General features: G+C 40.0%; 1 protein-coding gene across 10 annotated transcripts in view; it reads right to left on the bottom strand.

Annotated features, from left to right (window-relative positions):
• Positions 1-14,692, bottom strand: part of FNDC3A (fibronectin type III domain containing 3A) — a 195,462-nt gene that overhangs the window by 33,103 nt on the left and 147,667 nt on the right. For all 10 annotated transcript variants that reach the window (XM_065581235.1, XM_005287137.5, XM_005287136.5 and 7 more), the window contains 6 exons: positions 12,687-12,740; positions 11,635-11,759; positions 8,620-8,794; positions 6,482-6,568; positions 5,028-5,166; positions 891-959 (listed from right to left, as the gene is read on the bottom strand). In XM_065581235.1, coding sequence (XP_065437307.1) covers positions 891-959; positions 5,028-5,166; positions 6,482-6,568; positions 8,620-8,794; positions 11,635-11,759; positions 12,687-12,740 — 649 coding nt within the window. The remainder of the gene's footprint in view (positions 1-890; positions 960-5,027; positions 5,167-6,481; positions 6,569-8,619; positions 8,795-11,634; positions 11,760-12,686; positions 12,741-14,692) is intronic.

Raw genomic sequence — 14,692 nt, 5'->3', positions numbered from 1 at the left:
GGGCAGGTATAAATATGAAGGCAAGAATCAGTCTAGAGATAATGAGGTTAGTTCAATCAGGGAGGATGAGGCCCTCTTCTAGCAGTTGAGGTGTGAACACCAAGGGAGGAGAAATTGTTTTTGTAGTTGGCTAGCCATTCACAGTCTTTGTTTAATCCTGAGTTGATGGTGTCAAATTTGCAAATGAACTTTTAAAGGTGGCCATCCTGCAGCAAAAAAACTTCAGGACCAGACTCCAAAGAGAAACTGCTGAACTTTAGTTCATTTGCAATTGACTACAATGGAACTTAAAAGCCATGCTTCAGCACCCTTCCACAATAGGGATGCTTTTCTGAACTGGGACCATAGCGCTGTCTTAGCCTGAACCACACTACACACAACTAGCTATAAACTAAGGGCAAAAACAGTTGTTATTCCAAAAGTGCTCTGCATCATTTTCCCCATTTAATGATGGTAAATGCAACAGTAATGTTATTAACTAAAAGCTCAGTCACAAGAAAAGTGTCAGCTCTGGTTGATCTCTGCCATGAACCAAGGGTACTATGTGGTCTAATCTGTAATTTGGCCACCCACACAGAATGCCTGTAATACGAGGATTAAATTTGGGCCATCTCTTTAGACAGAATAGGATACAACATACAGCCTAGTAATTACAACTTGCAAGAGTATTCTTTATACATACATTCAGAAAAACAGAGTGCCTTTTAGTGCCTTTCATTTTTCTATTATAGTAGTTCCCAGAGGTGCCAATCATCTAAGCATACAAAAACAGTTCCTGCCCCACAGAATTTACAATCTACAGCATTTAAAAGGAATATCAGAGATATAACAAAATGCCAAAATCAGGGAACACCATGCTGCCTTTGAAAAGTTCCTACATTAATTCTTACCATTTGAGCCTTCAGAAATCTCCACGACATATTTAGTTATTGCTGCCCCTCCATTGTCTTTTGGTGGATCTACCAAATACGAACAAAAAGTCAGGCAAAACACACTGTTCTGGACACTATTGTATTTACATGACAGAGATAAAAAACCTTCTGAGGAATATTTAAGGAAGTTAAGCTAGTGTAGGGTTACCATTCGTCCGGATTCCCCCGGACATGTCCGGCTTTTTCAGGTTAAAAATAGCGTCCGGGGGGAATTTGTCAATGTCCGGACTTCCCCTCCTCCCCCCCCCCATGCAGAGCGTGCACGCGGCTAACAGGGCAGCCGGTGCTCCAAAAGCCAGAGCCAGAGCTGCACTTCCCCGCTCCTCCCTCCTGAAACTTGACACCACTCCCCTCCTCCCCCGCCCGCCCTGCACTCACAGATCGCCGGCTGTTCGCCTGGAGCTCAGAGCATGCTTCCCCCCCGCTGTGTTTACTGCAGCACAGTAAGGGGGCCGGGGGCCAGAGAAGCGGCAGGGAGGTTGGGGGGGGGGTAATCAAGAGACAGGGAGCAGGGGGGAGGGTTGGATGGGTCAGGGAGTTCGGGGGGGGGCTGTCTGGGGGTTGGGGGTGTAAGGTTTTGGGTAGTCAGGGTACAGGTGGGGGGGGGTCTCAGGGGACAGTTAGGGGACAAGGAGCGGGGGGGGGGGTGTTTGGGAGTTCTGGGTGGGGCTGTCTGGGGGTTGGGGGTGTAAGGTTTTGGGCAGTCAGGGTACAGGTGGGGGGGTCTCAGGAGGGGGCAGTTAGGGGACAAGGAACAGGGAGGCTTAGGTAGGGGGTGGGGTTCTGGAGGGCAGTTAGGAGCAGGGGTCCCAGGAGGGGGCAGTCAGGGGACAAGGAGCGGGGGGGGGGGTCCGGGAGTTCGGGGCAGACTTTCTGGGGGAGAGTGGATAAGGTTTTGGGCAGTCAGGGTACAGGTAGGAGGTAGGGTCCTGGGGGGCAGTTGGGGGGGTCTTAGGAAGGGGCAGTTAGGGGATAAGGAGCAGGGAGGCTTAGGTAGGAGGTGGGGTTCTGGAGGGCAGTTAGGAGCAGGGGTCCCAGGAGGGGGCAGTCAGGGGACAGGGAGCAGAGGGGTTTAGATGGGTCAGGAGTTCTGGGGGGGGCTGTCAGGGGGTGGGGGTGTGGATAAGGGTTGGGGCAGTCAGGGGACAGGTAGGGGGTAGGGTCCTAGGGCGCCAGTTAGGATGTGGGGAAGGTCTCAGGAGGGGGCAGTCAGGGGACAAGAGGCAGGGAGGCTTAGGGAGGGGGTGGAGTCCTGGGGGGCAGTCAGGGGACAAGGAGTGGGGGGGAGGGTTGGGAGTTCTGAGGGGGCAGGAAGTGGGAGGGAGTGGAAGGGGCAGGGGCGGGGCTAGGACAGGATGGGGGCGGGGCTAGGACAGGGGCGGGGCTAGGGCGGGGCTCCTCCCGTCCTCTTTTTTGATTGTTGAAATATGGTAACCCTAAGCTAGTGCCTAAGACCCAGATTTTTAAAGATATTTAGGCATTGCTCTGGTCAGCATTGCAAGGCCTAAATGACTTAGAAGCAGGACATAGGCTCTTAAGCACCTATGTCACTTTTAAAAATGAGAGTTGGGCTCCTAAATCACTTGGTTTTACAATGCTGAGAGAAGCAATACTTTTAAAAGTCTAGGCCTAAGTGCTTTTCTGATTAGGGAGGGACTTAAGCACATATTTAAGTACTTCGCTGAGTTGCGGCCTTGTCGGGTTCCAGAAGAAGTTGCTTTTTTTTAAATGGAAAAATCAGATGTTAAGCAGATTTATTTTAATGACTAGGTCAGAGATTTAATTACTTAAATGTAAGGCTGTCAATTAATCGCAGTTAACTCATGTGATTAACTCAAAAAAATTAATAGTGATTAAAAAAATTAATCGCAATTTTAATTGTACTGTTAAATAGTAGAATACCAATTGAAATTTATTAAATATTTTAGTTGTTTTTCTACATTTTTAAATATATTGATTTCAATTACAACACAGAATACAAAGTGTACAGTGCTCGCTTTATATTATTATATTTTATTAGAAATATTTGCACTGTAAAAATGATAAAAGAAATAGTATTTTTCAATTCACCTCATACAAGTACTGTAGTATGATCTCTTTATCGTGAAAATACAACTTACAAATGTTAAATTTTTTTTGTTACATAACTGCACTCAAAAACAAAATAATGTAAAACTTTAGAGCCTACAAATCCACTCAGTCCTACCTCTTGTTCAACCATGCTAAGAGAAACAAGTTTGTTTACATTTATAGGGGATAATTCTGCCCGCTTCTTATTTACGTCACCTGAAAATGAGAACCGGCATTTACATGGCACTGTTGTAGCTGGCACTGCAAGGTATTTACGTGTCAGATATGCTAAACATTCATATGCCCCTTCATGCTTTGGCCACCATTCCAGAGGACATGCTTCCATGCTGATGATGCTTGTTAAAAAAATAATGCATTAAACAAACTAGTGACTGAACTCCTTGGGGGAGAATTGTATGTCTCCTGTTCTGTTTTACCTGCATTCTGCCATATATTTCATGTTATAGCAGTCTTGGATGATGAGCCAGGACATGTTATTTGTTTTAAGAACACTTTCACTGCAGATTTGACAAAACGCAAAGAAGGTACCAATGTGAGATTTCTAAAGATAGCTACAGAACTTGACCCAAAGTTTAAGAATCTTAAGTACCTTCCAAAATCTGAGAGGGTCGAGTTGAGAAGCATGCTTTCAAAAGTCTTAAAAGAGCAACACTCTGATGCAGAAACTACAGAACCTGAATCACCAAAAAAGAAAATCAACCTTCTGCAGATGGCATCTGACTCAGATAATGAAAATGAACATGCATCAGTCCGCACGGATTTGGATCGTTATCAAGCAGAACCCGTCATGCATGCATGATGTCTTCTGGAATGGTAGTTGAAGCATAAAGGGACATATGAATCTTTAGCACATCTGGCACATAAATATCCTGCGACGCCGGCTACACCAGTGCCATGCGAACGCCTGTTCTCACTTTCAGGTGACATTGTACACAAGAAAAGGGCAGCATTATCTTCTGCAAATGTAAACAAAATTGTCTGAGTGATTGGCTGAACAAGAAGTAGGATCAAGTGGACTTGTAGGCTCTAAAGTTTTACATTGTTTTATTTCTGAATGCAGTTTTTTTTGTACATAATTCTACGTTTGTAAGTTCCACTTCCCTGATAAAGAGAGATTGCACTACAGTACTTGTATTAGGTGAAAAGAAAAATACTATTTCTTTTGTTGTTATTATTCGCAATTAATCACCTGATTAATCACGCTGTTAAACAATAATAGAATACCATTTATTTAAATATTTTGGATGTTTTCTACATTTTCAAATATACTGATTTCAATTACAACACAGAATACAAAGTGTACAGTGCTCACTTTATATTTATTTTTATTACAAATATTTGCAATGTAAAAAACAAAAGAAATAGTATTTTTCTATTCACCTAATACTCATAGGTTGACAGATTGTGTGGGAATTTGTACCTGGACTTCAGGAAGCATATATATTTCAAACTAGAGCTGTGTGAAGCTCTCATTAGAAAAACCTGAAAGTTTTCTTCACTCTGCTGGTTTCATTATAAACCCAAAGCTCAGACCAGGTTCATCCAAAGGTTTGTGAACCTAGGTCCAGTTTTAAGTGAATCTAGGCCAATTTATAGTTCTGCAATGAAACACATTCACTCATACATTTTCAACAGAAACCAGGTAAAATTGTAGTTTTGGAAAAGTTTCCCTTTAAGTTAACTCAAATATAGAACTCCAAGTTAAACTCAGGGACAGTAGTAGAGTGAACCCAGGAAAACTGAAACCAAAAAAAGTTTCCCATGAACCCCTGTGAACCAAAAAGGCTAAATTTCCTATAGCTCTGTTTCACACCTGATAGTTAGACTACTGTGACATCCTCCTAACTACCCTGAAGTCACTGGGTCAATATTCTGCTCTTGGTTACACTATTGTTAATCCAGAAAAACTGCTGACTGCAGTAGTACTGAGAGCAGAATTCTTCACATACAAATGTACATAAATACAGAAGAAAGTATCAAAATAGAACTGAACAAAAACTTTACCCCAAATTATTTTAAAACTTTGTGCATGAATTTTTCCTTTAACTGATGGTTTTGAAGGTACTCCAGGCTTGTCTGGGCAAGTAGTAAAGTCGACTACCTCACTTGGACTGCTTTTGCCTTCCAAGTTATAGGCAATGACCTGTAAAAATAAATATAAATATATAAATAAAAGTATTCTATAAACAGCATATGTACATTTTTGGTACTCTACAAGCTGCTAATGCTAAGTGTGTCCAAATCATTTATATATATGCTTAATTCATAGGTTATAAATCAACAAAGTAAAGAAAACTATCACACATTTTTGTATATTATACCATTTTAGTAGTCAACCACTTTACTGAAATGAAAAAAGGCAGAGAATTGCCAGCAGGGAAATTTTAATATTTAAAAAAATTAAAATTAAAAAATTAGCATTTTACAACAGTTGTAAAGAAAACAAAAAACAAATGAACAAAAACCCAACATTTACATATCCACCTGACTAAAGTTAGGCTCCTAAATCTATATTCAAGGCATGTAAAAGTAGCCTGATGATAAGACACACTCAGGAAACTGCAGCTCCCAATGACTTTAATGGAATTTGTGGGCACTTAGTACTTTTGAAAGTCACGCTACTTTTATTTATGTGCCCAAGTATGAATTTAGGAATCTAATTATAGGTACAAGGGTTTGAAAATTTGGCCATAGTATTTTCGGTAGTCTTAGATACTTAGGGGTATTTTTTAAATAAATGATCCTTAAATACAAATATAAACTGCATATGCACAGAGGCAAATTTTTTAACTGCAGATACATCAGTCAGTTAGTATTCAACTACATTAAACGTAAAAAGCAGATCAAATCCCCACAGATCTATCTCCAAGAAGTATTTTAAGTGTTGCCAGCTTAAATACATATGCAACCGCTGGGGCCCCAATTTTATACTATATTGGGGATATCCTGCTCAAAACAATGCACAACTAATGCATTCCCACACCTGGTCCTTCATAATTTTTTTTTTAACCGTTGTAGCATCACTAGTTAAAATGATTAGGCCAACATATTCTACAGTGAGTACCCTGAAGTTTGCGTCCAAAAATCTTTTCAGGTTCCTAAATAAGGGGCCTAATTTTCAGCAATCTCAAGCAACAAGTAGCTGTTACTGTAATCAAGGGAATGCCCTATGTAAATTATAAAATGGAGATTTCAAAATGTATTGAAAAAGTATTACTTATGCTAAAAGATCAAATAGCTTTCCCTCTCATATTACGGAGAAGGTATGCTCTCCTTGGGCAGCACTCATTTCTTACCAATAAATGTATGAAGTGATATTTTAAGTTTATCCAAACAGTACTTTAGAAAAGTATCGGTAACATCACATTGTTTCATCACAGAAACCAACTGTAAAAAACAACTGCTAACACTGAGCAACTTTGCAATGAATAAAACCAAAATAATCTGAAGAATATTACCCTAAATTTATACTTTGTACTACGTCTAAGATTCTTCACTGTGCAGGTGAGATCATCTCCATCGTATTTTGGTTTGAAACCATATCCCTATAGAAGGAATAAAATATTAATACTTGAAATATATTTATAAACCAGACTATATATAGCAGAACTCGTAAAATCTGAAACATAGTAACTTGTTAGGCTGCTTTGAGTGAAGTTTTTATTCTGTAAACAAATATTTTTGAGTCACCCGTCACCATTTGGGATGGTGTACAATGGAAATAAGAGAACTATGATCAAAACAATATAATAAAATAAAAATAAACTCATCATCTTCTGACTATAAAACAGAAGTTCTAATGCAACAAAAGGGAAAAGGAGAAAATAATATGTAGCCGATATTGCTCATACTAACATATCTTTTGAGAGGAGGAGGGGAAATCACAGTAGGATTCATTGAAAAATGAAGGCAGATAAGCTGAAATGATTGTCAAGGGGAGCAAGTTCCAAACCACAGGGACTTTTGCCAAGATCTTTCAAGGATTTACACATGTACTTGACTTTCTATTCAAGAATACTACTCGTGTGTACAAAGCTAAACAATGTGTGCGTCTTTGCAGGATCAGGGCTTAACAGCAAAAGCATAACTGATGAGGATGATTGTTTGACATAACAAAAGAAAAGAAAACAATATGGTTTTGTCACAGTAAAAGCAAGTCATAATTTTCATTTAAGAGGAGGGAAAAGTAATGACAAATGATGTTTCAATATTAACAGTTTTTCCTTGGAAATTATGGGAAATCAAGTAATTAACCTTAATTTACAATAAAATTTGTTTAATTTTAAAATGATTGTTGAAAATTATTTAAAAGCCCATACTCTACTACATAGAGCAAAATTTGTAAAAATTAATGAAGGTGGCTTATTCAGAAGGGGACTGATGGGAGTGGCAAATGCTATAACTTCTTTATTTAACAGTCCTTTGAAAGACCGTAAGCCCAAGATTCTTTTATGTAAGGTTCCTTACTGCTCTGGCTGTGTAAAGGGGCCTTGAAGTGGGCATAAATGCAATTTCCTTTATGGCCATCTTACACTGCCAGAATGGCATAAAGGGAGCCTTACTGTAAATGAAAATCAGGTTCATGATTTGTATAAAAATAATCACAAAACTCATATAGATGAGGCTAAAACTGAAGACTGCAAAAATAGACAAAGAGAACTGTATGGGCAGATCTCTATGCCTGTATGGTTCTCTTTCCAGGGCTTGGGCCTTAGTCACGAGCTACAACCATTAAGGGACTTAAAACCAGAAGGGTCAACTTAATCTGTAATTTATCTATAGTCAATGCAAGGGATGCTGAAGTGTAAGACAGTGATCAAATGTGCTGAATTTGTTCATGAAAAGCACTGCTGGGAGGCATGCAAAAATAAAATAACCAATTGCCTCATGGTCAAAACCGTATGATTAGCTGTTGCGGTCGTCATGGTATAAGTAGGATACAGCCTGTATAAATTGCACAAACTCAGACACTTTCATACCATCTCTGACATGGTTTTCTACAGAAAGGATGTGCTCAAAATTGACACCAATTACTTGCTCATTGTTTACAAATACATCCCTTTAACAAACAGGGACACAAAGAAAGTGAGAACATCCTTCCAACAATGCCTTCTTACTTCTAGCAACACTCATCCCTTTGCAGGATTGAGGAGGAGGTATATTCTTGCCAAGGCCAAAGCCTAATTTGCAGTGTCCGTAAGGCAAAAGATACATGAACGTTTAATATTAGAATATAATTTCATTAAAATGGAAGGACATTATTAAACATTTCAATTTTTTTTACTGATATCACCTAACCATTACTAAAAAACCTTGCTGATTACAAAAATCACAACTGCACACTAATTTCTGTAGTGAATGTTTTTTTGCAGATATTTCCCCAATTTTGATTTTACGATATGAAATTTACCTTCTCCCTCTACATGTAATGTATATGTAATAAAAGCACCCATAAGTCTCATTAGAACAACATCACATCCCCAACAGAAGATTCTGTCAATGGCAAGTGTTGTTATTACACTGAGATACTATTAAGTGTGCTAAAACATTCATTTATGGTCTCTTCTCTTATTTAGAATATTTATTTCACACTTACTGAGGTCTCATCCTCCATCTCTAAAATATAAGAGATTCCTTCATCTGTTGGTGTTCCTGAGGGTTTAGTCCACTGTAAGGATAACCAGGTAACTCCAGCTTTAATCAGCATAGGACTGGCTGGCATTGATGGGGCAGTGCCTGAGGTATGATACAGGACTTCTTCACTAAAACCACTGTTTTGAAACAAACAGTATATAAACTAAATAGGATGAAGTAGGAACAAGAATAATACGGAATTGCTATACAACAGTTTCAGGCCAATTTGTCAGATATGCACATCACTGGTAATTGCATGTTGGTACATGCAGTTGACCATCCTATACAAACAAATTGTGCCTGTGTGTGTAACTCATGCTAATACAGGTTATACATGCCCATACTTGAAAGTTTGGCCTGGAATTAATATACATATTTGTTAACAAAATAGACCAAGAACACAATTTGTTTTTTAAAATCCACTTTGAACAGTCATTATTTGCACAGCAGTAAGTCTCTAAAACGCTTGTACGTTTATGTACTTTATCCAACTAATGCCAAAGCTTATTCTTTCCATCTCTGCCTGCACTGTTTTCCTTTGTCCAAGATTTAATAAAAAAATAACCAAATTCATTTTGCTCCCTAACCAGCTACCTGTGCAAACACTTGTACACTTCTAAGTGAGCCTATTACTTATCAAGTGTTAATTTTCCAGGGGTCCAAAAAAATGGGACCAGTAAAGCCTCTCTGAAAGCTAAGTTTCCTGTGGAATTGCCAATATAAAATTTGTATTTTGTAGTAAATGAAAATACAGTGTAGACCACTGACTAATCTGGCAAAACCTGATTTGTCAGCCTTACTTGATATATCTTTGGGTAGCCTTATTTGGAGACAAAAGGCAAGTAAAGGGTACAGGAAAGAACGAAAGACATTAGGAAATAGAATCATTAGGGAAGGATGCAAGAGTGAATGAGGGACTATTAGGGAGCCTGGAAAATATAGTTCTCTGTATGGCTTATGCAACAAAGGTAGCAACCTAACAACTTTGATTTCAAAACTTGGATTTCTTCTACATTGCCTGGACTATCTGGGTCTTTTTAAAGTGGAATCCATCATGATACCATTTAATTTCCCTGCACATGTCTATTTACTTTTGTTTTTTATGTTCTCAAACACATTATAATGATGTGACTACTATAAATCAAAAGTTGTGTTTTTTTGGTATAACAGATGAGCCATAATTTCACTAAGTTTTTTTTTAAACAATTAAAAACTAAAAGACAACATGTCATAAAAGCTTCCACAAAGGCAGCATGCAAATCAGACCTTGACAATTACTATATAATGAGCACAAAACAAGATGGAACTTTCCTAATTTTGGGGACGGTATTAATTTTTGTACTTGCACTAAATCACTAGTAAGAAAGTCCCAAGAACAGAGATGCAGAGATGTGTATATCATGATGTTAGTTACTTCAAACAAACAAACGAACAAACAAACCCAAATCTACATCTAGGTATGCTAAATGCATGGAGTGAACGGAAAGGCGTCATGACCCCGCAGGCCTGGAGGCTGGGTCCACAGGATTGCCAGTTGACAGTCATCTCCCTGCTCCCACCCAGCATATTGCTACTAACCAACCAAGCAGAGAAACCATGAAAACAAAAGCTACATCAGGGAGGCCTCCCAGGCCCTGATTGGAGGAACACCAGGATCTCTGATTGGTCAGGGCTTCCTATTTAAACCCAAAGAGAGGCACAGGAAGTTGTCCATATAACTGGGCTCTACCTGGCTGTTACATCAGACCCTGCTTCCTGCCTCTCTGCCTGGACTCCAGGTTCCTGCCTTGTTACTGATTCTTGCCTCTTGTCTCCAACTCTGGCTCTGACCCTGGGCTTGACTCTCTCTGACTCTGGCTCTGACCCTGACCCTTTGCTTGACCCCAACCCCAACTCCTGCTCCAACCAGATTACCCAGCCACCTACATCCTGGCCCCAACAAAAGGGCAGACCCGTCTACCCCCCATTAATGCCTAAGCATTCACCCAGTGAGTAGATCTAACTAATGGGTACCTTAAAACAAAATAAAGTGTCAATTTAAATAAAAAGTTCTTAATTTCTTATTTTTACTCTCTGTGGGCCCAATCCAAAGCGCACTAAAATCAATGGAAAGAGTCCCACTGACTCCAGTGGGCAATGGATCAGGCCCCAGACAATTCACTCAGAAACTTTCTTTTAGCTATTTCTCTCTGCTTCATTTTTGTACTTTTCCTATTTAGCAAATGTTTTTGTGCTGTATTTCATATGTGGCTGAAATTAAGAATGGTTAATAACTTAAACACATATAGAACTTATAAAAACAGAACATTTATCTTTGGTCAGTAACATCATCTAGATGAAATTCTGCTCTCAGATGCATAACGTTCCCAACAATGTTAATAAAAGACATCCTCAATCATACCTAGGGCAAAATTTGGCCCCTCCTCTTGTAAGAGCTCTCCTTAAACATTGTTTATTACTTAAACAGAACTATAAAGCCAGTAGTGTATTTTTATGTCTATAAAATATGTGATTTAAAAAATGTTTAGAGACTGATTAGTTTTAAAAGGATTTTCAACCATACAGGGTAATGCCATTCACTAGCTTATAATACAGGAAATGTGAGCTATATGTCCAGATATTCACAGATGGACTAGGAGATGTTTTGTCTGTTTTTATTTTAATCTTCAAGATTTTATCATAACTGTTTATGTGTAATGTTACCTATTAAAATTACTTCAAAATAAAGATTTCTGTTTTAAATCTTTTAAAATCAAAATGGTTTAATAACAGGAGCAATATATCATATGTAGTGATATGAAGCTCTAAGAGGTTTAAGAGCATTCAATGATATGTCTTGTGTCTTATTGTGTATATCAGGTGGGCATATAATGTTATTTAATTACAGCAGCATTCTGTTATATGTTGTTCCTATATACACATGCACGTGGATGTAGACACATTGCATTGTTTATGTATATAACATGGTAATACTCACCTCATGCCCATGTCATTTTTGGCTGCCAGTCTAAAGGTGTACCCCATTGCTGGTGATAGTTTAGTAATTCTATACTGCTTCTGTTGGCCATAGTAACACTGACAAAACTCTCCATTTCCTTTTCCCTAAAAGGAACAATTAAAACTCATATTATTTACACTGTTCATTAAATAAGTACATCTACTGATTAAAACAGCTTGCTAAATCTTGTAGAATGTTCATCCAGTTAAAATCAAAACAAGCCAAAGAAGCCAAAAGAAGGTAAGTGTTATATCACACTGTTATGAATATTGAACTCAAAATGCTGTTCTTTCAGTCCTTAGCTCCACAGGGCTGATGAAGGAGGCTGTGCATGTTCCACCCCACAGCCCACTTAACTCCTTTCCTGATAACCTCTTAGGTGTCTAGGGGATGGGTTGGGAGACAGCTGAGCCATCCTTACACAAGGAAGGAGATCTTCACACAGAAATGACTCTCAGCTCGCAGATCCTGGGAGGAAGAATTGGGCCACCAGAAAGGAAAAAGCCACCCTAAACAGTGACCCAATAACATAAGTTTTAAGAGCCACCTGATAATACTGCCATTTTCTATTCAGCAAGCAAAATTTGAGGAAATATAGCTGTATTTTTGATACCTTCTTAGGAATGAATTGTATACTTGCCTCAAAGATATAGGTTACAATTAAGGATACAATTTGGTCACGGATTCTGTGACTTTAACAAACCTCCATCCGTGACTTCTGCTTCCACCCCGTAGTGGCCAGCGGGGCTCCAGCTGTCAGCCCTCACTGCGGCTGGCAAGGCTCCCTACCCTGTCAGTGCCTCCCTACCCCCTGTGTGGGGCTTCAGGTTCAGCCCCATGATACTGGGATCTAGATTCTATGATTTATGGTTTATTGCCTGCATCCTGCCCATGAATTTTAATAAAAATCCCCTTGCCAAAATCTTAACCTTAGTCATAATTTTCCTCTGAAAATATGTTCACATTCACACAAAGCTATTTTTAAAAAAATACAAAGAGAAAAATAGTATAAATACAGCAAACCTGCTTACCTCGTCCCATTCTAAAAGATAATTGTGGATTTTACAGCCATTGTCACAAGATGTCTATATCAAGAAAAGAATAAAATTAGGACACAATAGCAGGAGGACAAGATCACTTTAGAAAAATGGCAATGGGCTAGAGACATTCATTTATAGGTCACCTGTTCCAATCAAGTCAAGATCAGAGGTGACCAACTGCTCCCTGATGCTGGCTGTTTGAGGTTTCCCTCAACTCTCCTTTTATTGGCAACACACACCTCTGAAAAATATTCTGGCAACAGTGTCAAATATCACCCTATAGCAATTTTCTGAGGAGCTGTAGTGTTAGATAGGTATATAAAGGGTCACGTTAGCTTATCTTAATGAAGGAAAAGATATGTGTTTTGTAGTTGAAGCCATGGGTTTTTAGCAGCTATGGAAAGGTCTTGAGGAAAAAAATGTAACTGGCAAGTTACAAGGTAAGTTGTAAAAATGCTGAGCTCAAAATGTGGCTAATAAGAGAAGAGAAGCATCTAATGATCAGAATTGGTTCTAACAGACAAAGAAAAGTTGTTTTGTGATATGATTAACTTATAATGATGCCTAATACAGCAATGTTATCTTGAAGAAAGAGGTCCACTCATAAACTCTTGTCTACAAGCTTAAGAAAAGGGTCAATCCCAAACTAGCCAAAAACTGTTTTTTAAGATAAGATAACAGTCAACATGACATCACTTGTTTCTTACACTGTATAAAAGAATCAGGCTTCCTAGGGGTATTTAGCAGATCCTATCTAATGATGCTGAAGTAAATCAGGATGAGAGGGTTATCTCTGGGACTGATCCTTTTGTGAACATTCTCATCAAATGCTTATGAATATTTGTTACTGTGTGGATGTGGTAAAAGACGGTTACTCACCGTTGTAACTGTTGTTCTTCGAGATGTGTTGCTCATATCCATTCCATTAGGTGTGTGCGCGCCGCGTGCACGATCGTCGGAAGATTTTTACCCTAGCAACACCGGCGGGTCGGCTGTGGAGCCCCCTAGAGTGGCGCCTTCATGGCGCTGAATATATACCCCAGCCGACCCGGCACCCCCTCAGTTCCTTCTTGCCGGCTACTCCGACAGCGGGGAAGGGGGGCGGGTTTGGAATGGATATGAGCAACACATCTCGAAGAACAACAGTTACAACGGTGAGTAACCGTCTTTTCTTCTTCGAGTGCTTGCTCATATCCATTCCATTAGGTGACTCCCAAGCCCAACTTAGGTGGTGGGGTCGGAGTGAGACATTGCTGTGTGCAAAACCGCTGATCCGAAGGCAGCATCATCCCTGGACTGCTGCACTAGTGCATAGTGAGCTGTAAACGTGTGGACTGATGACCAAACCGCCGCTCTACAAATGTCCTGGATCGGAACTTGTGCCAGGAAAGCAGTCGAGGAAGCTTGGGCCCTCGTGGAGTGAGCGGTGAGGTGTGGTACTGAGACACCTGCCAGGTCGTAGCAAGTCCGGATGCAAGACGTAATCCAGGAGGATAGGCGTTGTGAGGAGACCGGTGAGCCTTTCATTCGGTCGGCCACTGCAACGAAGAGTTGCGTCGTCTTTCTAAAGTGCCTTGTGCGGTCAATATAGAAGGCCAGGGCCCTGCGTACGTCCAGAGAATGCAAACGTTCATCCTGGCGAGTGGCATGTGGTTTAGGATGAAAGACCGGGAGAAATATATCCTGGTTGATATGAAAAGGAGAAACCACCTTAGGGAGAAAGGCAGGATGTGGACGAAGCTGCACTTTATCCTTATGAAAAACTGTGTAAGGGGGCTCGGATGTAAGCGCCCTGAGTTCAGAAACGCGCCTTGCTGAGGTGATGGCTACGAGGAAGGCTGTCTTCCAGGATAGGTACAGAAGTGAACAGGTGGCCAGTGGCTCGAATGGAGGACCTGTGAGCTTGGAGAGAACCAGGTTGAGGTCCCACGTCGGAACGGGCTGACGTTGTTGTGGGTACATCCGGTCTAAGCCCTTGAGGAATCTAACGACCATCG

This window comes from Chrysemys picta, chromosome 1 (genome assembly GCF_011386835.1).
Source record: "Chrysemys picta bellii isolate R12L10 chromosome 1, ASM1138683v2, whole genome shotgun sequence".
NCBI lineage: Eukaryota > Metazoa > Chordata > Testudines > Emydidae > Chrysemys > Chrysemys picta.
Note: the sequence above shows the minus strand (reverse complement) of the source record. Positions and strands in the feature narration are given on the sequence as shown.